General features: G+C 31.1%; 1 protein-coding gene across 1 annotated transcript in view; it reads left to right on the plus strand.

The window, feature by feature from the left end:
- The first annotated feature begins 12,605 nt into the window (after nucleotides 1-12,605).
- The window catches only part of LOC143242009 (uncharacterized), a 78,389-nt gene continuing 64,578 nt past the window's right edge, over nucleotides 12,606-26,416 (plus strand). Inside the window, exons 1-2 of the mRNA XM_076485351.1 lie at nucleotides 12,606-12,731; nucleotides 14,395-14,513. Of these exons, the coding sequence (XP_076341466.1) occupies nucleotides 12,606-12,731; nucleotides 14,395-14,513 (245 nt within the window). The remainder of the gene's footprint in view (nucleotides 12,732-14,394; nucleotides 14,514-26,416) is intronic.

Genomic DNA, 26,416 nt, shown 5'->3' on the forward strand with positions numbered 1-26,416 from the left:
AAAAGAGAACAACATGTGTTTTGTATGTCTGCTTCTTTAATTTCCAAGTCACAAATTGTTTGATTATTGTTAAGCAAAAAGCTACAAAATGAGCACTTAAGTGCTGTACCAACTATAGATACTGGCTTCCATGTTTACCAACTATAGATACTGGCACCCATGTTTCAGATTCACACTTACCATTGAGTCACCTACAAACTTAATTACACAAGTAATTGTTTTTACCATTTAATGACAAAATAAATAAACCACAGTTTCCAACCATTTGGTCTACCTCCTTAAATAAAGGTTTGTAAATGAGCAAGCCTACTAAAAACAAAACTGTTAATTTAAAAACAATTCTTTCAGCCAACCAAGAAACTGTTTTGGGAAGTTTTTTTTGAGACAAAGGAAAATGTAGAAAAACTATTTCTTTCTAACAGGTCAAAACCTCAGACACAAAGTATATACATACTTACTTGGTTTATTTGTTTAAATTCAAATAATTAAAACTGTCTAAAAACTGATTACCAGTAAATAAAACAGCAATATTACTGTAATCATTAGATAGAATATATGAAACCTTGCACTATTAAACTAACTTTAAGTCGAATCTTGCATTGTTAAACTAACTTGAAATGGAATCTTGCATTGTTAAACTAACTTTCAATGAAATCTTGCATTGTTGAACTAACTTTAAATGAAACCTTATATTGTTAAATTTACAATGGATCCTTCCATTGTTAAACTAACTTTAAATGGAACTTTGCAATGTTAAACCAACTTGAAATGAACTTCTGCATTGTTAAATCAACTTCAAATGGAATCTTGGGTTGTTAAACTAACTTGAAAGGAACTTTGCATTGTTAAATTAACTTTAACTTTAAAAGGAAGTTTGCATTAGTAAACTAACTTTAAAAGGAATTTTGCATTGTTAAACTAACCTGAAATGGAAGCTTGCATCGCTAACCTTACTTGATATGGAACTTTGCATTGTTAAACTAACTTTAAAAGGAATTGTGCATTGTTAAGCTAACTTGAATTTGTTTGTTTGTTTGGTTCGAATTTCATGCAGCTACCCAAGGGCTATCTGCACAACCTGAAATGGAATTTTACATTGATAAACTAACTTTAAATGGAATTTTGCATTATTAAACCAATTTCAAATGGAATTTTACATTGTTAAACAAACATGAAATTGAAATTTACATTGTTAAACCAACTTGAAATGGAATTTTATTTTGTTAAACTAATCTGAAATGGAACTTTGCACTGTTAAGCTAACTTCAAATGGAATTTTGCATTGTTAAACCAACTTGAAATGGAATTTCAAATTTTTAAACTAACTTTTAAATGTGATTTTGCATTGTTCAACTAATTTTAAATGGAACTTTGCATTGTTAAAGTAATGTGAAATGGAACTTTTCATTGTTAAACCAACTGGGAATGGAATTTTACATTGCTAAATTAACTTTAAATGAAACCTAGCCTAATTAAATTAACTTTTTTTTTACTCACACTAAACTAATAGGGCTGAAAAGATTAAATATAAGTAACACCTGGGGTTAAGAAAGAAAAACAAAGTTCACTGAATGAACTAAAATATATCCAGACATACATCTGTTGGTTCAGTAAGTGATGTGTAACAAATCATCATTAGGTTATCAAACATACCTTCTGCCAAGGGCATTGGAATATATTCCAACTCTACATGTGTTTACTAAGATGTAATCACTAAAAGGAAGTCAACACAACATTCATGGACAGTGACCCTCATACACCTCATTATAAGGTCATTCTTGATACGGCACAAAGAAAGACAGCAAACATGGTGCAGACAGTTACCTAAGAGATATATTACTTCATGAAGAGGTTGAATCCCACAGTTAAGATGACCACTGTTGAACAATTACAGAAATATTAGTAGACAGAGAAAGACCATAGAGTGTGACAGGTTGATTGGTAGAGCAGCACCTGGTAAAAAACCATATTATTTTCAAGCAGAAAGTAATTTTTGCCCAACAGGTTTTGTTTTGTACCAAGATGAAGCAAAGAAAATCCAGTGCTGGTATAAATTTGTTACCAAGATCAGCAGCACACTAGAATGTTTAGTGTGGCTAGGGGTCTATCAGCAGCACACTAGAATGTATAGTGTGGCTAGGGGTCTATCAGCAGCACACTAGAATGTTTAGTGTAACTAGGGGTCTATCAGCAGCACACTAGAATGTTTAGTGTGGCTAGGGGTCTATCAGCAGCACACTAGAATGTTTAGTGTGGCTAGGGGTCTATCAGCAGCACACTAGAATGTTTAGTGTGGCTAGGGGTCTATCAGCAGCACACTAAAATGTTTTTGAGTGTGGCTAGAAGTCTATCAGCAGGGACACACTAGAATGTTTAGTGTGGCTAGGGGTCTAAGTCATTCTTTTTCATAAAATACATGAGATAAAATTATACCAACATGTGAAGGAGTCCTCACTTGCTTCTGAGGAAAATCCAAGTCTTGTTCTGATGGGAGCATCCATTGGGAACAGTTGGGGAGTCACTGGAGGAAGGAACACAATCTTATTAAGGAATAAGCCACCACTGGTAGAGTCACTGGAGGAAGGAACACAATCTTATTAAGGAATAAGCCACCACTGGTAGAGTCACTGGAGGAAGGAACACAATCTTATTAAGGAATAAGCCACCATTGGTAGAGTCACTGGAGGAAGGAACACAATCTTATTAAGGAATAAGCCACCACTGGTAGAGTCACTGGAGGAAGGAACACAATCTTATTAAGGAATAAGCCACCACTGGTAGAATTTGGAACTGGGAAGTAAGGGTTTTCGTTATAGAATAGGGAGAAGAAACATGTACAGAAAAATACACATTCAGTTTGTATAGGGTCAGATGTGTGTTACTCAAGACAACGTGGATGTTTGTTAAGTATTCCATGTGAGGCATTGTATAGGGTCAGATGTGTTCAATACTTCTATGTTATCCAGATGAATGTGTATTTTTCTACATGAGTTGTTGCCAGCCACTCAGGAGAATCTTGTAGCATCAAGTATAATGAACATAGTGTTAAGTTTCAGTAATATAAGTGTTTTTGTTATTGTATGTTTTATCTCCTTTTGTTGTTTGTTCAATGAATACAAAAAGGAACAAAACATACATTGTGGTTGCAATAAAATGTTTCATGGCCAACAAACATGGAGTTGGAAAGAAAACCAACAGAAAAACTCACCAGTGTGACCAAGTAACCATGAAACTATCCATACTTAATGTGGTACAAGTTATGTGACCAAGTAATATGAAACTATCCATACTTAATGTGGTACAAGTATGTGACCAAGTAACCATGAAACTATCCATACTTAATGTGGTACAAGTATGTGACCAAGTAACCATGAAACTATCCAAACTTAATGTGGTACAAGTATGTGACCAAGTAACCATGAAACTATCCATACTTAATGTGGTACAAGTATCTTTGTCAATACATAGAATTAACTGATATTTCATATTATGATTACAAATAGTACTTTTCAACTAACAGTTCTAAAATATAAATTTTGTAAAACCTTATAAATGAAGTTCAAAGTTTTCAGTAAAATTATGTTTCATCAGTCATTTTCTTTACCATAACTCTACACAAACTGGGTCAATTTGAATGACCTCATAACCACCACAAAAAATATAAAATTACCCTTTATTTTGTAGATTGTAACATAAAATTATAGTAGTTTGTCCTAAACAGCTTAAGGCTCATCATGGTTTAAGTCTGTTTATACTTAATGTAAAAGTTTTATTGTTAATTAAACCATGTTTAATTAATGATCCTGCTGCTTAAGTTAAATGAAATGTGATCAAGTCTGAATGACATAGTGTACAAGACACTCTCAAAGCACATCTCAGTGACACATAATTTCTTACTTTTCATTATCTTATTTATTAACTCTCTCACCACAGAGTAAGTTGAACTGACCAAGTGCATAACCATTTTGTAGTCATTAAGGTTTCCATGCTATAATTTTTAATATAGTATGTATATTTTCATACAATAAGATGGACTTACAGTAAACATTACAGTATTTAGTTCACAAAACCAGATTTCTTGACTGAAGTATTGTTAATAAAGATTTGCCCATAATTATATGAATCTTTTTTGTAGTAGATTGAGTGCCATGTGATTTTTATGTTAAGATTTAAAATACTTTTTTTTGATGAAAATTTGTAGAATGGACAGCAACTACCTACTGAATACTATGCCTAAATAATCTATCAAAGAATACTTTGTGGTCTCACAATCACAAATTTCATTTGCAAAATATTTAAAACCTTCTAAATAAAGTTGAAACTTTATATTTTATCTGTTATTTTCTCTACAAGTGTGGTTAATTTGATCAACTTTGTAACTACATAAAGAAAAAAAAAACTGAAACAAATTTAAATTACATTTTTTTCTGTCTAGAATGATTTCAAATTGTAACATGAAACAACATTCGTTCATCTTAAACAACTTTAAACCCACAACAGTATACAACTGGGTCATTCCATACCAACACAGTTCATGTTACAGATTTCATTCAAACTTCATTTGGTTTATTAAGCCATGCAGTACAGCTTTAGGATTCTCCACGATCGATAATAAATAAAACGAAGTTTTGCATGAATTTTGTCATGAAAATCTATGACATAAACTGGAAAAGTTCTTTTTTCCAGGTAAGTTGCCATGAAAAGACCCATCTATTTATACTGAAGTTTTATTTGCCATACCAACACAGTTCATGTTACAGATTTCATTCAAACTTCATTTGGTTTATTAATGCAGTACAGCTTCTAGACGATCGAATAAATAAAAACGAAGTTTTTGCATGAATTTTTGTCATGAAAATCTATGACATAAACTGGAAAAGTTCTTTTTTCCAGGTAAGTTGCCATGAAAAGACCCATCTATTTATACTGAAGTTTTATTGCCTTTTAAACCATGTATAACTGAAATTTTTTTATCATACTAGTTGTAAATTATATGGCAAATGTGCATCTCACATCAGAGTATTAGATTACATATTACACAGACTTCATCTTGTAAAATATTCTGCTTCTTTATGTTACTTTATGGAACCTAAAAGTTCCCAATTTTTACATTTTAGTTACTTTTATAATAACAAATGTGCATGAAAAATAAAATAAAATATTTATCTGGTACCTCTTGACTGTTGACAAAACCAAATCTTTTTAGACAATTGATAATAATGCACTAAATAATTTCCATTTAATTAAACAAGACATCAAAAAACAAAGGATAACAAAATGCAAAAACAGACAATGCCCTTTAGCCCTTTCACAATGGGCTCAGTATAGTATGTGTTCACCTACACATCTGCACGCATTAAGTATTTGAACTTTTCATACAGCATGATAGTAGTAGAGGTTTAGAAAGAATATTTTTTTTTGTATGCAGAAAATCAGAGTAGAGTAGAGTTTTAGAAAGTATCAGACTTTTAATGAAAGATTTTCTTAAACATTTGTTTGTGAAAATATCTGGTCTATTTTTTGTACTAGTCTACAGTCATGTGAAAAATTAGGACACCCATGAAAGCCTGTGTATTTTTCTAACATTTTGGATAGGTAGATATTTAATCTCAATTTTAACAATACTGTCAAATGTAAACTAGAATCATGTGTGTAGTGTGATGTAATTTTAAATGTTTATAACTGTCAAATGTAAACTAGAACCATGTGTGTAGTGTGATGTAATTTTAAATGTTTATAACTGTCAAATGTAAACTAGAATCATGTGTGTAGTGTGATGTAATTTTAAATGTTTATAACTGTCAAATGTAAACTAGAACCATGTGTGTAGTGTGATGTAATTTTAAATGTTTATAACTGTCAAATGTAAACTAGAACCATGTGTGTAGTGTGATGTAATTTCAAATGTTTATAACTGTCAAATGTAAACTAGAACCATGTGTGTAGTGTGATGTAATTTTAAATGTTTATAACTGTCAAATGTAAACTAGAACCATGTGTGTAGTGTGATGTAATTTTAAATGTTTATAACTGTCAAATGTAAACTAGAATCATGTGTGTAGTGTGATGTAATTTTAAATGTTTATAACTGTCAAATGTAAACTAGAAAAAATGTGTGGTGTGATGTAATTTTTAAATGTTTATAACTATCAAAAAAATGTAAACTAGAACCATGTGTGTAGTGTGATGTAATTTAAATGTTTATAACTGTCAAATATTTAAACTAGAATCATGTGTGTGTGTGTGATGTAATTTTGTTCTAAAATCATCATTGTTAAGAAGCTTATACATTCAATAAATAGAACACTTTATTTAAAAATAGAAAAAAAATTGAAATTTGTGATATTGAGTGTTTGTAAAGATTTATAAAGATGTCCAACTGAATCTGTGAAACTGTTGTAACAAGATTCCCTTTAATAATAAACTTAAATAATAATAATAAAAAAGTTACAGTGTCATAAATGTTTATATGAGTAAGGTAAAATAATAACATTTTTTTTGTTATTATAAGTTGTGATCAATGTTTTAAATATTTAATCAATTGAATATTTCTAATAAACTACAAGCTGGTTTAATAAGATATAGTTATGTATAATGGCTACAAGCTGGTTCAATAAGATTCAGTGCTGAAGAGTGGATAAAACTTACAAGCTGGTTCAATAAGATTCAGTGCTGAATAGTGGATAAAACTTACAGGCTGGTTCAGTAAGATTCAGTGCTGAATAGTGGATAAAACTTACAAGCTGATTCAATAACATTCAGTGCTGAATAGTGGATAAAACTTACAGGCTGGTTCAGTAAGATTCAGGGCTGAAGAGTGGATAAAACTTACATGCTGGTTCAGTGAGATTCAGTGCTGAATAGTGGATAAAACTTACAGGCTGGTTCAGTAAGATTCAGGGCTGAATAGTGGATAAAACTTACAAGCTGGTTCAATAAGATTCAGGGCTGAATAGTGGATAAAACTTACAAGCTGGTTCAATAAGATTCAGTGCTGAAGAGTGGATAAAACTTACAAGCTGGTTCAATAAGATTCAGTGCTGAATAGTGGATAAAACTTACAGGCTGGTTCAGTAAGATTCAGTGCTGAATAGTGGATAAAACTTACAGGCTGGTTCAGTAAGATTCAGGGCTGAATAGTGGATAAAACTTACAAGCTGGTTCAATAAGATTCAGTGCTGAATAGTGGATAAACCTTACAGGCTGGTTCAGTAAGATTCAGTACGGAATAGTGGATAAAACTTACAAGCTGGTTCAATAAGATTCAGTGCTGAATAGTGGATAAAACTTACAAGCTGGTTCAATAAGATTCAGTGCTGAATAGTGGATAAAACGTACAAGCTGGTTCAATAAGATCCAGTGCTGATAAGTAATAAATTTCTTTTTCATTGTCTTCTGTCTGCAAGTTGAGATATTTTATAAAACATTAGGCTTAAAAGATGTGTGTTGTTGCCAGTAGGAGGTGATATAGGATTGAGCCATATTAAGTCAGATTAATATCTCTGAAGTCATGTGAAATATGATTGAGGCATGGTTATTAATGAATGTGATATTTTTAGTGCATGATAATTTTTGTATTTAATTATGAAAATGGTGAGACTATGGGACTAAATTTTGTTAGGGTGGGATTTATCTTCAGATAAGACTGTATTTTTCTGAAAGGGTGGTTGTTTTTGGAATGGGTTGTAGTGGATGAATGTATGAATACTAAGGACTGGCTTTGAGGTTGTTTTATTTTTATTTTTTAAGTTGTTTAGATGGGACAACATCTTGTAGTGACAAGTTTTATGTTAAGATGCTCTCAATCTGCAGGTGGAATAAAGTCATGTGTAAATAAAATATTAGATACACTACATATTTGGTTTAAAACTGAGTTTTCAACCTGTACTTACTACTTCTTTCATGGGGTTCACATCAGGATCATCTTATTGGTCTGTGTACCTCTCATTTATGGTGCTTAGATCACTGTTTATTTCAGCAACTGTTGATATTGACATGGCCCAACATGGCTTTAAACCACAAATTTTGAAACATACCATCATTGCCAGTTATAGCTGTTGCTTGACAGCCAATGTTACAACTTTGCTGATTTAAGCATTGATCTGATTTTTTATCACTTGCTTCAGTGTTTTATACCACATGTAACTGCTCTTGATGGTATCTGTCTTGTGACACTCTCCACCTACAACAGTGCACCCTGTATCTTATTGTTCTATATAAGCACTCTCCACCTACAATAGTGCACCCTGTATCTTATTGCTCTATATAAGCACCTCATAAAGATAATATTATCACTTTTTTTGTGGTCTAATATCATCCCAGTCACTAGGAAAATGTTAAATTTCAAAACATACTCACCATCCACTTATAGCTGGAATTGCACATTGAGAAGGTGGTTGCCTCATTCCTCTTGGTCACACTCTCATGCATCATTGTCAGTGGGGTTTGATAGACCAATGGAGCCTAATTCAGGATTTTTAGATACTCCTTCTACCCTTCCACCTCCCTTACAGGCTGACTTTAACTGATGTTTGTACCTGAAGGATATTACCGTTGCTCTCCCAATCAATGCTCTCAACTGGGATTAGTCAGGTTAATTTCTATATCTTCATATTTGTCTTGTTTGACACCCCCACATTTATTCCCACTTAAAATGGCTCAACTCATACACAGGTGTATCACACCAGGTGCACATGATTAGAAGATTGTTACTCAGCATTTTGAATGAGGCTTGCCCTATTTAAACCTCAGACATTTAGTTTGGTGTGCTCCTGACTGTTGAAGTGAGAGTGAGCATTATGGTGAGAGCATAAGAGACTGAAGCCTTCAGAAAGAAATTTGTAGCAGCTTATGAATCTGGTAAGGGATTTAAAAAGATCCCAAAATATTTTGAAATCAGCCATTCCACTGTCTGGAAAATAGTCAACAAGTGGAGGGCTTTCAAAATAACTGCCAACATGCCCAGGTCTGGTCATCCAAGCAAGTTCACCCATAGAGCAGACCACAAGATGGTAAAAGAGGTCTCCAAACACCCTAACATGTCATCCACGGGACCTACCCAGCAGGCTCTGGCTACTGTTGATGTGAAAGTGCATGCATCTACAATTAGAAATAGACTGCACAAGTTTAACTTGCATGGGAGGTGTGCAAGGAGGAAACCTTTGCTCTCTAAGAGAAACATCAAGGCCAGACTAAAGTTTTGCCAGAGAGAATGAAAACAAAGACCAGGACTTCTGGAACAATGTTCTTTAGACAGATGAGTCCAAAACAGAATTATTTGGACACCAGAACAGAGAACATGTTTGGTGTAAACCAAATACAGAATTCCAGGAAAAGAACCTCATACCAACTGTGAAGCATGGTGGTGGAAGTGTCATGGTTTGGGGCTGCTTTGCTGCAGCAGGACCTAGACAGCTCACAATCATAGAATCCACCATGAATTCTACTGTGTATCAGAGAGTGCTTGAGGATCATGTGAGACCATCTGTAAGAAAATTAAAGCTGAAGGGAACTGGATCCTGCAAAACGACAATGACCAAAAACATACCAGTAAATCCACCAAGGACTGGCTGAAAACTAAGAAACGGAGAGTCCTAGAATGGCTGAGTCAAAGTCCAGATCTTAATCCCATTGAGATGCTGTGGGGTGACTTGAAGCGGGCTGTACATGCAAGAAAACCCTCAGACATCTCACAGCTGAAAGAATTCTGCATTGAGAGTTGGGCAAACTTTCTTCAGACCGATGTCAGAGACTGGTAGATGGCTACAAGAAGCATCTCACTGCAGTTATTTCAGCCAAAGGGGTAACACTAGCTATTAGGGGTAGAGTGTCCTAACTTTTTTCCTCAGTTAGAATATGCATTTTGTAGAATTTCATTTACAGACGATCTTGAAAAGTCTTTTCTTCAGTTTTAATTGTTTAGTTATTTTCCTATAATCTCTCAGTATTGTTAAAATTGAGATTAAATATCTATACATCCAAAATGTTACTAAAATACACAGGCTTTCATAGGGTGTCCTAACTTTTCACATGACTGTAAGTGCAAGGTGATTTCATATTATGATTAAAATGTTACAAAATACACAGGCTTTCATAGGGTGTCCTAACTTTTCACATGACTGTAAGTGCAAGGTGATATCATATTATGATTAAAAACAGTCATTTTCCTCCCAACAATTTCAAATATTGTGTGTAATCTCTAAAACCTCCTAAATGCATTTTAAATGCTTGTTTTCAGTAAGACTTTATATTTTATGTTACTTTATATACCCTAACCATGTGGGGTCTATGAAATGACCAACCTCGTAACCATCATAGAAAAATTAGGAAATAAATATGTCATGTTTTTTTTTAATATGTTAATATACATTTATTATTTTTTATTATACTGGCCTTCCAGTCATGCCTAGCTAACATAACTTACATTGATGCAGTGCATGCACTTTTATTACCACATTCAATAACATAAAACTGACCTTTAGTCTTTACAAAGTGACCATTTCTTTGTTATGCTATAAAGGACTAGTATATTATAATATATATAGTTACATTTCCATTATGTATATATAGATTACTACTACTTAGAAATAGGTTATGAAACTTATTTTTCTTTACAATATCAAACAATAAATAAAGAAATAAAGCAAACAATTATCTCTTCTAGCTGTGACCTTTAAATGCAGTTGCTGCTGGACATGATTGTTAAACCTTTTAAAATTTTGTATGTGGAAGATATAAAAAAAGGTTTTTCAGGTTTTATATATATACAGTTGAATAACAAAAAAATCATAAATAACTATACTGATACCACATAATTCCACTATAATTTAGTAAACTTAGTAATAACTAAGCTGTGTTTAGGTTTTAAAAAATGTGAAACTTCAAGCAGATTAAAGACACAACCTACCTTCTTGAAATGTTGTAATATTCATTTTAAAACTTAAAGTTAATAATATTATAATTTCATTTATTAGCTGTGTTTTATGCTGATTTCTTCATATATATTGATAATAACGTAGTTGAATTACATTTTGAATGCAATTTAGAAAAAGTTGTGACATGCATTCTGAGCTATTCATAGTGAAAGGCTTAAAATGGAAAGAAACAAATCTCTAGATGAGGTGATAAGTCATGGGAAAAACAGACAAAATCAGTGTCCAATAAAGGGGATACTAATGAACAGCCATAACTAGGCATAAGAAATAAACAGGTACAGTAATGAACAGCCATAACTAGGCATACGAAATGAACAGGAATAGTAATGAACAGCCATAACTAGGCATAAGAAATAAACAGGAATAGTAATGAACAGCCATAACTAGGCATAAGAAATGAACAGGAATAGTAATGAACAGCCATAACTAGGCATACAAAATGAACTGGAATAGTAATGAACAGCCATAACTAGGCATAAGAAATAAACAGGAATAGTAATAATGAACAGCCATAACTAGGCATAAGAAATGAACAGGAATAGTAATGAACAGCTATAACTAGGCATAAGAAATGAACAGGAACAGTAATGAAACAGCCATAACTAGGCATACAAAATGAACAGGAACAGTGATGAACAGCCATAACTAGGGCATAAGAATAGAACAGGAACAGTAATGAACAGCCCATAACTAGGCACACAAAATGAACAGGAATATAGTGAAATGAACAGCCATAACTAGGCATACAAAATGAACAGGAATAGTGATGAACAGCCATAACTAGGCATACAAAATGAACAGCCATACAACGAGGCATAATAGGCAATGAACAGGAATAGTGATGAACAGCCATAACTAGGCATTACCAACGAAATGAACAGGAATAGTAATGAACAGCCATAACTAGGCATAAGAAATGAAGAGGAACAGTAATGAACAGCCATAACTAGGCATCTGAAATGAACAGGAATAGTGATGAACAGCCATAACTAGGCATACTAAATGAACAGGAATAGTGATGAACAGCCATAACTAGTAATAGGAAATGAACAGGAATAGTAATGAACAGCCATAATAAGGCATAATAAATGAACAGGAATAGTGATGAACAATATACCGCAGGCATAAGAAATGAACAGGAATAGTGATGAACAGCCATAACTAGGCATAAGAAATGAACAGGAATAGTAATGAACAGCCATAACCAGGCATATAAGAAATAAAAACAGGAATAGTAATGAACAGCCATAACCTGGGATGTTACCTAAAATGAACAGGAATAGTAATGAAACAGCCATAACTAGGCATAAGAAATAAACAGGAATAGTAATGAAAAGACATAATAACTAGGCATACAAAATGAACAGGAATAGTAATGAACAACCATAACTAGGCATAAGAAATAAACAGGAATAGTAATGAACAGCCATAACTGGCAGTACATCTAAAATGAACAGGAATAGTAATGAACAGCCATAACTAGGCATACAAAATGAACAGGAATAGTAATGAACAGCCATAACCAGGCATAAGAAATAAAACAGGAATATAGTAATGAACAGCCATAACTAGGCATAAGAAAATGAACAGGAATATAGTAATGAACAGCTATAAACTAGGCATAAGAAATGAACAGGAACAGTAATGAACAGCCATAACTAGGCATACAAAATGAACAGGAATAGTGATGAACAGCCAATCCAACTAGGCATACGAGAAATGAACAGGAATAGTGATGAACAGCCGCATAATAGGCATAAGAATAGAACAGGAACAGTAATGAACAGCCATAACCAGGTAATACTGAAATGAACAGGAATAGTGATGAACAGCCATAACTAGGCATCTGAAATGAACAGGAATAGTAATGAACAGTACCATAACGAGACATAATAAATGAACAGGAATAGTGATGAACAGCCATAACGAGGGCATAAGAAATGAACAGGAATAGTGATGAACAGCCATAACTAGGCATAAAAAATGAACAGGAATAGTGATTAACAGCCATAACTAGGCATACAAAATGAACAAGAATAGTAATGAACAGCCATAACTAGGCATACAAAATGAACAAGAATAGTAATGAACAGCCATAACTAGGCATACTGAAATGAAATCAAGAATAGTAATGAACAGCTATAACTAGGCATATGAAATGAACAGGAATAGTAATGAACAGCCATAACGAGTAACAAACAAATGAACAGGAATAGTAATGAACAGCCACAACGAGGCATAAGAATGAACAGGAATAGAGTAGTAACACAGGAAATAGAGGAAAGGAAACAAGAGAGAAACAACTGATCATCCACCTCTCCATTAGTTAAGGAGCAAATCAACAGATTCTTATGACATAAAGGACAGGTGGGAACATGGCATGAATGTCCAGATGTAGATGACCATAACTGAGTTGATAGAGAAACCAGCTAAATAAAGAAAACAGTATCAGTTAATAAGTGAAACCAGCTAAAGGAAACAGTGTCACAAAAAAAGCAAAAGATGTTAAAAACAGTGATCAGTAATTAGCTGAAACAGATGGAGTTATGACAGAAAAAATAAGGCACTGAAAATAATTAGTGCCTCCCAGTAGGAGAGGTAAGAAACAACCACAAAAGTACCAGTACTGAAAGTGGTGCCTCTCTGGTGGATTAGGTAAGGAACAACCATAGAAGTGCAAGAATAAATCATCATTAAACAACCAGATGACTTGCAAATTTTGGCAAGCCTGAAAACTACAGAAATCTCTTAAATGTAATAATAAGGGATTGTTTCTCTGGAGAGAGTGGAGGTATCAAAACTTCCATTTCAACTGGAAAGGCAGGCTTCAGTGTAAAGGTCAAGTTGGTTGGAAGAGAATGGAGTGGAATACCTAGAGTCATGTTGGGATTTTTGAGCCAACAGGACAGATAGGGTTGGAAAGATTAATGGAAAAATACAAGAAAAAATATAGATTGTAAGATGTGATACAAATCCTCAAGAGCTCACTGAAGGGGATGCACCTATAGAGAGAAAACCAGAGACACCAAAGTATGGGAATAACATATGCAGAAAGAAAGAGATTGTGAAGAACCTGTAGTGTGAAGATGCAAGGTAGATGGCTGAGCTAAACCCATGTGTAAAATCAAGAAATCACCCAGGAACATGGCAGTGAAGTAGGACAAACCCATGTGCAAATCAAGAAATCATCAGGAACATGGCAGTGAAGTTGGACAAAACCATATGCAATCTCAAGAAATCACCCAGGAACATGGTAGAGTGACATTGGACAAAACCATGTGCAAAATAAGAAATCACTCAGGAACATGGCAGTGAAGTTGGACAAACCCATGTGCAAATCAAGAAATCACTCAGGAACATGGCAGTGAAGCAGGACAAATCCATATGCAAATCAAGAAATCACCCAGGAACATGGCAGTGAAGCAGGACAAACCCATGTGCAAATCAAGAAATCACCCAGGAACATGGCAGTGAAGTAGCAAACCCATATGCAAATCAAGAAATCACCAAGGAACATGGCAATGAAGTAGAACAAACCCATGTGCAAATCAAGAAATCACTCAGGAACATTGCAATAAAGTAGGAATCATGAGAAAAAAATAGGAGGTGGGGTAAGGAAAAGCAGAAAGAGACCTGAAAGAAGAACCCATGCAACCTGAGGGTCATCAGTAAATGTAGGTGTAAAAGGGGGAAAACACAAATGATTCCAGAGCCAAGAACTGGCTCCAAGGAAGTGTGTGTGTGTTTCTTATAACAAAGCCATGTTGAGCTGGCTACTATGTCCACTGTGGGAATCAAACCCTGACTTTAGCATTATAAATTTGTATACTTCCCACTGTCTAAGTGGGGATGCTCTAAAGAAGAGTCATAGCCAAAGGTCTTAACAACTGGCCAAGTGGAAAAGAAAACAGTGAGTTAAACCTACTGCTACAAGTTTTTTTTATGGTCAAAGATAAAAGACATATCATCACATTTGTATTTTAGGAACATACGTCAATAAGTTTCATATCAAATTGTAGATTATAATTCAAATTTTAGTATTATGCCAATGTTAACGTCTTTATTTAAAAGTATATAATGAAGAAAAATCCTAAATATCAATTTCTGTTTGTCACATGGCATGTTGAATACAGTTTTGGTCCAAATTCCATGTGTATTACGCCCAAATACAAAGTCTATATTTTTTAATTACAAACTGAAACTAACAACATTGACCAGCTAGAGTGTAAAATAAAAACCTATTTTTTCAATTTGCTGGATATTGCTCATGTACTGAATCAAACACTGAGGCTCTGCCCACCTCTTTCCATTTTTGAAAATATTTGAAATCAAAAGCTCAAAATATCCCCTGCTGGTTTTCTCATTTTCTAGAAGATGGGAAGTTCCCTAGGCTATTCTTGAATCACAGAAGGATGCAGCAAGTGAGAATGTTGTTCAAAAAACAAATTTTTCATTACCCAAATACAGTTTAGTTAGTATGCCTGATAAATTACAGCAGAATTTTGCAAAATTGATTGAGTAATTTATAATATTTATTATTTCAAAATGAATATATAAAAATTAAAAAAAAATTTGGTTTACATCCTTCACATGTGAAATTTGACAAGGCTTAGCAAATTACAGGAAGCAGGTACATGTATTGCAAGTACAACAAATCATTGTTTTCTATATTCCTTCATTTACTGTTCTGTTTTAATTACTGAACTTTAAAAACTTATTTGTAAACAGTAATAATCTGTATACATAATGTATTATAACACAAGTTTGACTGTATGCTACAAAATACAAGTTCACAAGAACACAGCCAAGATGGGTCATTTTGTAAAGGCCAGTTTTATGTTATTGGATACTGTAACAAGAGTGTACCTGCAACTGCATCATTGCAATTACTGGTAAAAGGTCAATAACATAAAAATAATAAATATAAATAGATGTATAACGTTATGAGAATCAAGCTTTAAAATTTACATTATAATAAATATAAATAGATGTATAATGTTATGAGAATCAAGCTTTAAAATTTACATTATAATAAATATAAATAGATGTATAATGTTATGAGAATCAAGCTTTTAAAATTTACATTATAATAAATATAAATAGATGTATAACGTTATGAGAATCAAGTTTTAAAATTTACATTATAATAAATATAAATAGATGTATACGCGTTATAAGAATCAAGTTTAAAAATTTACATTATAATAAAATATAAATAGATGTATAATGTTATGAGAATCAAGCTTAAAAATTTACATTATAATAAATATAAATAGATGTAAAGCAAATGCTAAGAATGAAATGGCTTTAAAATTTACATTTAATAAATATAATATAAATAGATGTATAATGTTATGAGAATCAAGCTTTAAAATTTACATTATAATAAATATAAATAGATGTATAACGTTATGAGAATCAAGCTTTAAAATTTACATTATAATAAAAATATAAATAGATGTATAATGTTATGAGAATCAAGCTTTAAAAAATTTACATTATAATAAATATAAATAGATGTATAATGCTATGAGAATCAAGCTTTAAAATTTACATTATAATAAATATAAATAGATGTATAACGCTATGAGAATCAAGCTTTAAAAATTTACATTATAATAAATATAAATAGATGTATAATGTTATGAGAATCAAGCTTTAAAAATTTACATTATAATAAATATAAATAGATGTATAATGTAATGAGAATCAAGCTTTAAAATTTACATTATAATAAATATAAATAGATGTATAATGTTATGAGAATCAAGCTTTAAAATTTACATTATAATAAATATAAATAGATGTATAATGTTATGAGAATCAAGCTTTAAAAATTTACATTATAATAAATATAAATAGATGTATAATGTTATTAGAATCAAGCTTTAAAAAATTCATTATTATAATAAATATAAATATGTATGTATAACGTTATGAGAATCAAGCTTTAAAAATTTACATTATAATAAATATAAATAGATGTATAATGTTATGAGAATCAAGCTTTAAAAATTTACATTATAATAAATATAAATAGATGTATAATGTTATGAGAATCAAGCTTTAAAAATTTACATTATAATAAATATAAATAGATGTATAATGTTATGAGAATCAAGCTTTAAAATTTACATTATAATAAATATAAATAGATGTATAATGTTATGAGAATCAAGCTTTTAAAAATTTACATTATAATAAATATAAAAACAGATGTATAACGTTATGATAGAATCAAGCTTTAAAATTTACATTATAATAAATATAAATAGATGTATAACGTTATGAGAATCAAGCTTTAAAATTTACATTATAATAAATATAAATAGATGTATAACGTTATGAGAATCAAGCTTTTAAAATTTACATTATAATAAATATAAATAGATGTATAATGTTATGAGAATCAAGCTTTAAAAATTTACATTATAATAAATATAAATAGATGTATAATGTTATGAGAATCAAGCTTTAAAATTTACATTATAATAAATATAAATAGATGTATAACGTTATGAGAATCAAGCTTTAAAAATTTACATTATAATAAATATAAATAGATGTATAACGTTATGAGAATCAAGCTTTAAAATTTTACATTATAATAAATATAAATAGATGTATAATGTTATGAGAATCAAGCTTTAAAATTTACATATATAATAAATATAAATAGATGTATAACGTTATGAGAATCAAGCTTTAAAATTTTACATTATAATAAATATAAATAGATGTATAATGTTATGAGAATCAAGCTTTAAAATTTACATTATAATAAATATAAATAGATATGTATAATGTTATGAGAATCAAGCTTTTAAAAATTACATTATAATAAATATAAATAGATGTATAACCGTTATGAGAATCAAGCTTTAAAAATTTACATTATAATAAATATAAATAGATGTATAACGTTATGAGAATCAAGCTTTAAAAAAATTTACATTATAATAAATATAAATAGATGTATAATGTTATGAGAATCAAGCTCTTTAAAATTTACATTATAATAAATATAAATAGATGTATAATGTTATGAGAATCAAGCTTTATAATGCATACATAATGTAAAAATATAAATAGATGTATAACGTTATATGAATCAATACTTTTAAAAATTTTTACAATTTACATTAAATAAATATAAATAGATGTATAATGTTATGAGAATCAAGCTTTAAAATTTACATTATAATAAATATAAATAGATGTATAATGTTATGAGAATCAAGCTTTAAAATTTACATTATAATAAATATAAATAGATGTATAACGTTATGAGAATCAAGCTTTAAAATTTACATTATAATAATATATAAATAGATGTATAATGCTATGAGAATCAAGCCAAAAAATTTTACATTATAATAAATATAAATAGATGTATAACGTTATGAGAATCAAGCTTTAAAATTTACATTATAATAAATATAAATAGATGTATAATGTTATGAGAATCAAGCTTTAAAATTTACATTATAATAAATATAAATAGATGTATAATGTTATGAGAATCAAGCTTTAAAAATTTACATTATAATAAATATAAATAGATGTATAATGTTATGAGAATCAAGCTTTAAAATTTACATTATAATAAATATAAATAGATGTATAATGTTAAGAGAATCAAGCTTTAAAATTTACATTATAATAAATATAAATAGATGTATAATGGCATAAGTATAGAATCTTTAAAAATTTACATTATAATAAATATAAATAGATGTATAATGTTATGAGAATCAAGCTTTAAAATAATTTACATTATAATAAATATAAATAGATGTATAACGTTATGAGAATCAAGCTTTAAAAATTTACATTATAATAAATATAAATAGATGTATAATGTTATGAGAATCAAGCTTTAAAATTTACATTATAATAAATATAAATAGATGTATACAAGTTATGAGAATCAAGCTTTAAAAATTTACATTATAATAAATATAAGATAGATGTATAATGTTATGAGAATCAAACTTTAAAAATTTACATTATAATAAATATAAATAGAATTTATAAATATTATGATAATTAAGGTTTAAAAATTTACATTATAATAAATATAAATAGATGTATAATGTTATGAGAATCAAGCTTTTAAAATTTACATTATAATAAATATAAATAGATGTATAATGTTATGAGAATCAAGCTTTAAAAATTTACATTATAATAAATATAAATAGATGTATAATGTTATGAGAATCAAGCTTTAAAAATTTACATTTTTATTGTCATGTTATAATTTGTAGTTATTCCATGAAGAAATAACAATTTATATTTCCTAATTTTCATGGTGATTACAAGGTTGGTCAAACTGACCAAACACACAGAGATGCAATACAATGGTGAAAATAACAAATAAATTAAACTTTTTCTAAAACATGATGAGGTGGTGATATATTTTACATGTGAAATTTGATAATTTTTTGGTGCATAAAGTTTTTTTTTTTCTTATAACAATAATAATTACTTTGCCTGTTGGACAGTCAACATTCAAAAAGAAAAAAGTGCATCAACAAACCATTAATTAAGAAATCCTAAAACTTAATAAAACATGATATTTTGTGTACAAAAGCCTTGTAATGTTTACTAATAATTTGTACAATTTTGTCATGATGTACACACTTATTAAATGTTATATAATTAAAACTTTAACAAGCACAAACTGTTTATGAGGTTGTTCCCTGAGGGATGAGTCTATAATGAGAGAGTTAAAATAATAAGATGAGAAACAGGGAGAGAGTGTAGCTCCATGAGAATCCTAAATTTAACAGATGCATCAGTGATCAATAGAAGGAAGACTGTTGACAAGAAACACCAGTTCAAAACAAAAAAGAATTGGTGCAGTGAGAAAAAAGCGGCTGGACCTTGAGTTTGAGAGAGAAATGAAAGAGAATCATACAAACTGAGGAAATCCCAAAAATAGAGAAAGCAGGATAAACTAGAAACAATAGAGGAATGAATAGAGGCCATCAAGACAAACAAATAAAAATCATGTCATCATGAAAACAATAAAGGTCACAGTGATGAAGTGTGGAGACACGAAGAAGAAGTATATAAAAAATAAGACAATGAAGATGAGTGGGTTGTAAGGAAGAGAGGAGGATAAGTGTAAATGGGAAGAATAAAAGAGACCAAAATACAAAAATGAGTCACAAGGACAAGAAGGAAGATGATGACCTGTGGGGAGGTGGGACAGAAGAAAGCTCATAAAGTAAAGTAACCCAAGAGTCATTATGACTTATAAGCAAAATAGATAGATAATCACAAATATATGTTATAAACATAGAGAACAGTACCTGTTCATCATGAGAGAGAGAAGTTCCAGAAACAAAAGCTGGCTAAAATAATCCCAAACATGATCATGCTCCACATAAGACAATTAAATAGAATGATGGTCTTGAACTGGAGAAGAGTAATACAGAAGGGAATCGAACATGTGATGGACAGCAGCATCAACAAATGAAGAAGGCCTCAGCACATTGCAGTCCAGTAAAGTTCTCAAACTTATTAAATCTGCTCTGCCTAAAGATCCACTGAAAACAAATATGAGCATGTTGTTATACCATGGTTCATCACAGCCTTACAAGACTGTCGTAATTTCATATATTCAATACAATCCTAGTACCTGGCCATGGACTGATATCTGAAACTTGTCAGACATCCTTATTCTACACAATAAGGATAATAACATCAATTTCATGAATATAAAATGTGCTGTTGAAAGTACCTGAAGAGGAACGACTGAGTTACCAGACATTTGTTTTTTACTTTTTTTAAAGCTCTTATTTTTATTTGCAATCATTTATTAAAGTAGCAAAAAAAAATAAATGTGACAGCACGAGCAAATGAGGTTTCAATTGGGTTGACAGTCAATCAAAGAAATTCAAAAATCACACAACTGAGGACAAGCACTACTGATGACAGAATATGCTTGTGATCCTGTATTAATGTCCACAGGAATGATTTTCTTTGGAGGTTGTGTTACCCTTCTACAGGTGAATGGCTATAGCTTATGATGATTACATCATGGTCAGAACAATACAAGTAAATATATGTAGAGGTTTGGGATTTTGTTCAAGGCTCTGTACACATGTAAGAACTTCCACTGTATTCATACATGATGTAACTGCTCTTAGTGATGCACAGAGGTAACATCTCACAAGTGTAAACCTAAAGAGAAGTTGTACATGACTTGTAGCAACTCAAATATTTATAGTCTTTCAAGGATAGGCTCATGTTGTTTTGGAACAATAACCTAATAAAACTCAAACCTTATCATAATTTAAGTTTTAGATTTTACCAGTTTGTTTGATGTGTGTCCATGTCCATTCATCATCATTTGTCTCTGTTTTCTTCTTCTTTCTTTCTTTGCTCTGCAAAAAAACAACTAATTATTAGAACAATCTAAGAAATGTACACTGCCCTAAAATTGTTAATTCTATAACTAGGAACTAGTGATGCATGGCTCACTCAATAAATGTTAACATTTTCTTAAAATGTATTTCTGATAGGTATTTACCTCCTTTCATAAAGGCTTTCTTGACATACCACGACTGTTTATTGGTTGCAAATTGTAACTTGTCACAAACCTTAATACTCCCACTTAGCTCTGCATACTAATGTGCAAATGCTAATTCAGCAATCATCTACCAAAAAGAGTGCAACACCACCCTATCACACTCTCTAATCCTCCAGCTGTTAACCACTTTGATATTAGTAAGATCACATAAAACCATACTAGTGGAAGGTGAGGTATATATAGGTAACTTCTGGTACAACATGTTACCTCCCCTCACAAAAGCTAGAGTTCTACATTGAAGTGGAGCTGGTAAGAAGATGACTCCTTTAAGGTGCACTCACAGAAAACCATGGGGTGTGAAAGAAATTACAAACAATACACCACTTCTGAGTTAGGTATACTATTCATCATTTACACTTCTGAGTTAGGTATACTATTCATCATTTACACTTCTGAGATAGGTATACTATTCATCATTTACACTTCTGAGTTAGGTATACTATTCATCATTTACACTTCTGAGTTACATATACTATTAGTCATTTACACTTCTGAGTTAGGTATACTATTCATCATTTACACTTCTGTGTTAGGTATACTATTCATCATTTACACTTCTGAGTTACATATACTATTCATCATTTACACTTCTGAGTTAGGTATACTATTCATCATTTACACTTCTGAGTTAGGTATACTATTCATCATTTACACTTCTGTGTTAGGTATACTATTCATCATTTACACTTCTGAGTTACATATACTATTCGTCATTTACACTTCTGAGTTAGGTATACTATTCATCATTTACACTTCTGAGTTACATATACTATTCGTCATTTACACTTCTGTGTTAGGTATACTATTCATCATTTACACTTCTGAGTTACATATACTATTAGTCATTTACACTTCTGAGTTAGGTATACTATTCATCATTTACACTTCTGAGTTAGGTATACTATTCGTCATTTACACTTCTGAGTTAGGTATACTATTCATCATTTACACTTCTGTGTTAGGTATACTATTCGTCATTTACACTTCTGAGTTAGGTATACTATTCATCATTTACACTTCTGAGTTAGGTATACTATTCATCATTTACACTTCTGAGTTACATATACTATTCAGTCATTTACACTTCTGAGTTAGGTATACTATTCATCATTTACACTTCTGAGTTAGGTATACTATTCATCATTTACACAAGTTAGATATACTATTCATCATTTACACTTCTGAGTTAGATATACTATTCATCATTTACACTTCTGAGTTAGGTATACTATTAGGTCATTTACACTTCTGAGTTACATATACTATTAGTCATTTACACTTCTGAGTTAGGTATACTATTAGGTCATTTACACTTCTGAGTTAGGTATACTATTCATCATTTACACTTCTGAGTTAGGTATACTATTCATCATTTACACTTCTGAGTTAGGTATACTATTCGTCATTTACACTTCTGAGTTAGGTATACTATTCATCATTTACACTTCTGAGTTACATATACTATTCGTCATTTACACTTCTGAGTTAGGTATACTATTCATCATTTACACTTCTGAGTTACATATACTATTCGTCATTTACACTTCTGAGTTAGGTATACTATTCATCATTTACAATTCTGAGTTAGGTATACTATTCATCATTTACACTTCTGAGTTAGGTATACTGTTCATCATTTACACTTCTGAGTTACATATTCTATTAAGTCATTTACACTTCTGAGGTTAGGTATACTATTCATCATTTACACGCCTGGTTAGATATACTATTCATCATTTACACTTCTGAGTTAGGTATACTATTCATCATTTACAATTCTGAGTTAGGTATACTATTCATCATTTACACTTCTGAGTTAGGTATACTGTTCATCATTTACACTTCTGAGTTAGGTATACTGTTCATCATTTACACTTCTGAGTTAGGTATACTATTCATCATTTACACTTCTGAGTTAGGTATACTATTCATCATTTACACTTCTGAGTTAGATATACTATTCATCATTTACACTTCTGAGTTAGGTATACTATTCATCATTTACACTTCTGAGTTAGATATACTATTCATCATTTACCGCTCTGAGTTAGATATACTATTCATCATTTACACTTCTGAGTTAGATATACTATTCATCATTTACACTTCTGAGTTAGGTATACTATTCAGTCATTTACACTTCTGAGTTAGGTATACTATTCGTCATTTACACTTCTGAGTTAGGTATACTATTCATCATTTACACTTCTGAGTTACATATACTATTAGTCATTTACACTTCTGTGTTAGGTATACTATTCATCATTTACACTTCTGAGTTAGATATACTATTCATCATTTACACTTCTGAGTTAGATATACTATTCATCATTTACCACGTCTGAGTTAGGTATACTATTCATCATTTACAATTCTGAGTTAGATATACTATTCATCATTTACACTTCTGAGTTAGATATACTATTCATCATTTACACTTCTGAGTTAGGTATACTATTCATCATTTACACTTCTGAGTTAGATATACTATTCATCATTTACACTTCTGAGTTAGGTATACTATTCATCATTTACACTTCTGAGTTAGGTATACTATTCATCATTTACACTTCTGTGTTAGGTATACTATTCATCATTTACACTTCTGAGATAGGTATACTATTCATCATTTACACTTCTGAGTTAGGTATACTATTCGTCATTTACACTTCTGAGTTAGATATACTATTCATCATTTACACTTCTGAGTTAGGTATACTATTCATCATTTACACTTCTGAGTTAGATATACTATTCATCATTTACACTTCTGAGTTAGGTATACTATTCATCATTTACACTTCTGAGTTAGATATACTATTCATCATTTACACTTCTGAGTTAGGTATACTATTCGTCATTTACACTTCTGAGTTAGGTATACTATTCATCATTTACACTTCTGAGTTACATATACTATTCGTCATTTACACTTCTGTGTTAGGTATACTATTCATCATTTACACTTCTGAGGTTAGATATACTATTCATCATTTACACTTCTGAGTTAGATATACTATTCATCATTTACACACTTCTGAGTTAGGTATACTATTCATCATTTACAATTCTGAGTTAGATATACTATTCATCATTTACACTTCTGAGTTAGATATACTATTCATCATTTACACTTCTGAGTTAGGTATACTATTCATCATTTACACTTCTGAGTTAGATATACTATTCATCATTTACACTTCTGAGTTAGGTATACTATTCATCATTTACACTTCTGTGTTAGGTATACTATTCATCATTTACACTTCTGAGATAGGTATACTATTCATCATTTACACTTCTGAGTTACATATACTATTCGTCATTTACACTTCTGAGTTAGGTATACTATTCATCATTTACACTTCTGAGTTAGGTATACTATTCATCATTTACACTTCTGAGTTAGGTATACTATTCATCATTTACACTTCTGAGTTAGGTATACTATTCATCATTTACACTTCTGAGTTAGATATACTATTCATCATTTACACTTCTGAGTTAGGTATACTATTCATCATTTACACTTCTGAGTTAGATATACTATTCATCATTTACACTTCTGAGTTAGGTATACTATTCATCATTTAGGACTGTATAACCAGAAAATATTAAATCATGAAGGGACTTTTTATCAGAAAAAAAGGAGAAAACACAAACTAAGAAAACAATAAATACTGCAAACCTTGATTGTGTAAAATGTTAAAATGGCTATTCTCATGCACCATTAAGAGCAGAAACTTAAAAAAAACATGGGGAAAAACATGGATGATCACATAGAGATATTAATCACAAAGGGAAACAGAGCAGAGGGATAGGAAAACAGAACAATGGAATAATATGGATAACTGTCAACTAAAGCAAAGTCAACAAACTGAAAAAGGAACAGATAATGCCATAAATAGCCCACAATAGGGAAACGAAAGGAGGCCCTGTTAAAAAAAACAATGCAAAAGGATGGTATTTGATGAACGGCAGGATGGGAAGGAGTAGTAGAAAGGTACAACAGATCAAAAGTAATAAATGTACCACATACACAGGTAAATTGCCATGGAGAAAAAATGAATAGAGTGGAAAGAGAAGGAAGCTAAACATGAAAACTGAGCCTTCAGGAAAGGACTGAACAACGACATGCATGAAGATGGAGTGTAAGATGACAAATGCTGGACTGTCAGAGATAATGGAAAAGAAAAGGGCAAAACCAGAAACTGGTGAAGCAGTGAAAATCATGTCAATTGAACAGCAGGACATTACATAGAGTGGTGTGAAGTATGACAAAAGATACAGAACAAGACAAATATGAAGATATACATATAGAAATTAACCTGACTAATCCCAGTTGAGAGCATTGATTGGGAACAGCAGGTAATATCCTTCAGGTACAAACATCAGTTAAAGTCAGCCTGTAAGGGGCGTGGAAGGGTAGAAGGAGTATCTTAAAATCCTGAATTAGGCTCCATTGGTCTATCAAACCCCACTGACAATGATGCATGAGAGTGTGACCAAGAGGAATGAGGCAACCACCTTCTCAATGTGCAATTCCAGCTATAAGTGGATGGTGAGTATGTTTTGAAATTTAACATTTTCCTAGTGACTGGGATGATATTAGACCACAAAAAAAGTGATAATATTATCTTTATGAGGTGCTTATATAGAGCAATAAGATACAGGGTGCACTGTTGTAGGTGGAGAGTGTTTATATAGAGCAATAAGATACAGAGTGCACTGTTGTAGGTGGAGAGTGCTTATATAGAGCAATAAGATACAGGGTGCACTGTTGTAGGTGGAGAGTGTCACAAGACAGATACCATCAAGAGCAGTTACATTGTGGTATAAAACACTGAAGCAAGTGATAAAAAATCAGATCAATGCTTAA

The sequence above is a fragment of the Tachypleus tridentatus genome, unplaced genomic scaffold (assembly GCF_004210375.1).
Source record: "Tachypleus tridentatus isolate NWPU-2018 unplaced genomic scaffold, ASM421037v1 Hic_cluster_1, whole genome shotgun sequence".
In the NCBI taxonomy this organism is placed as follows: Eukaryota; Metazoa; Arthropoda; class Merostomata; order Xiphosura; family Limulidae; genus Tachypleus; species Tachypleus tridentatus.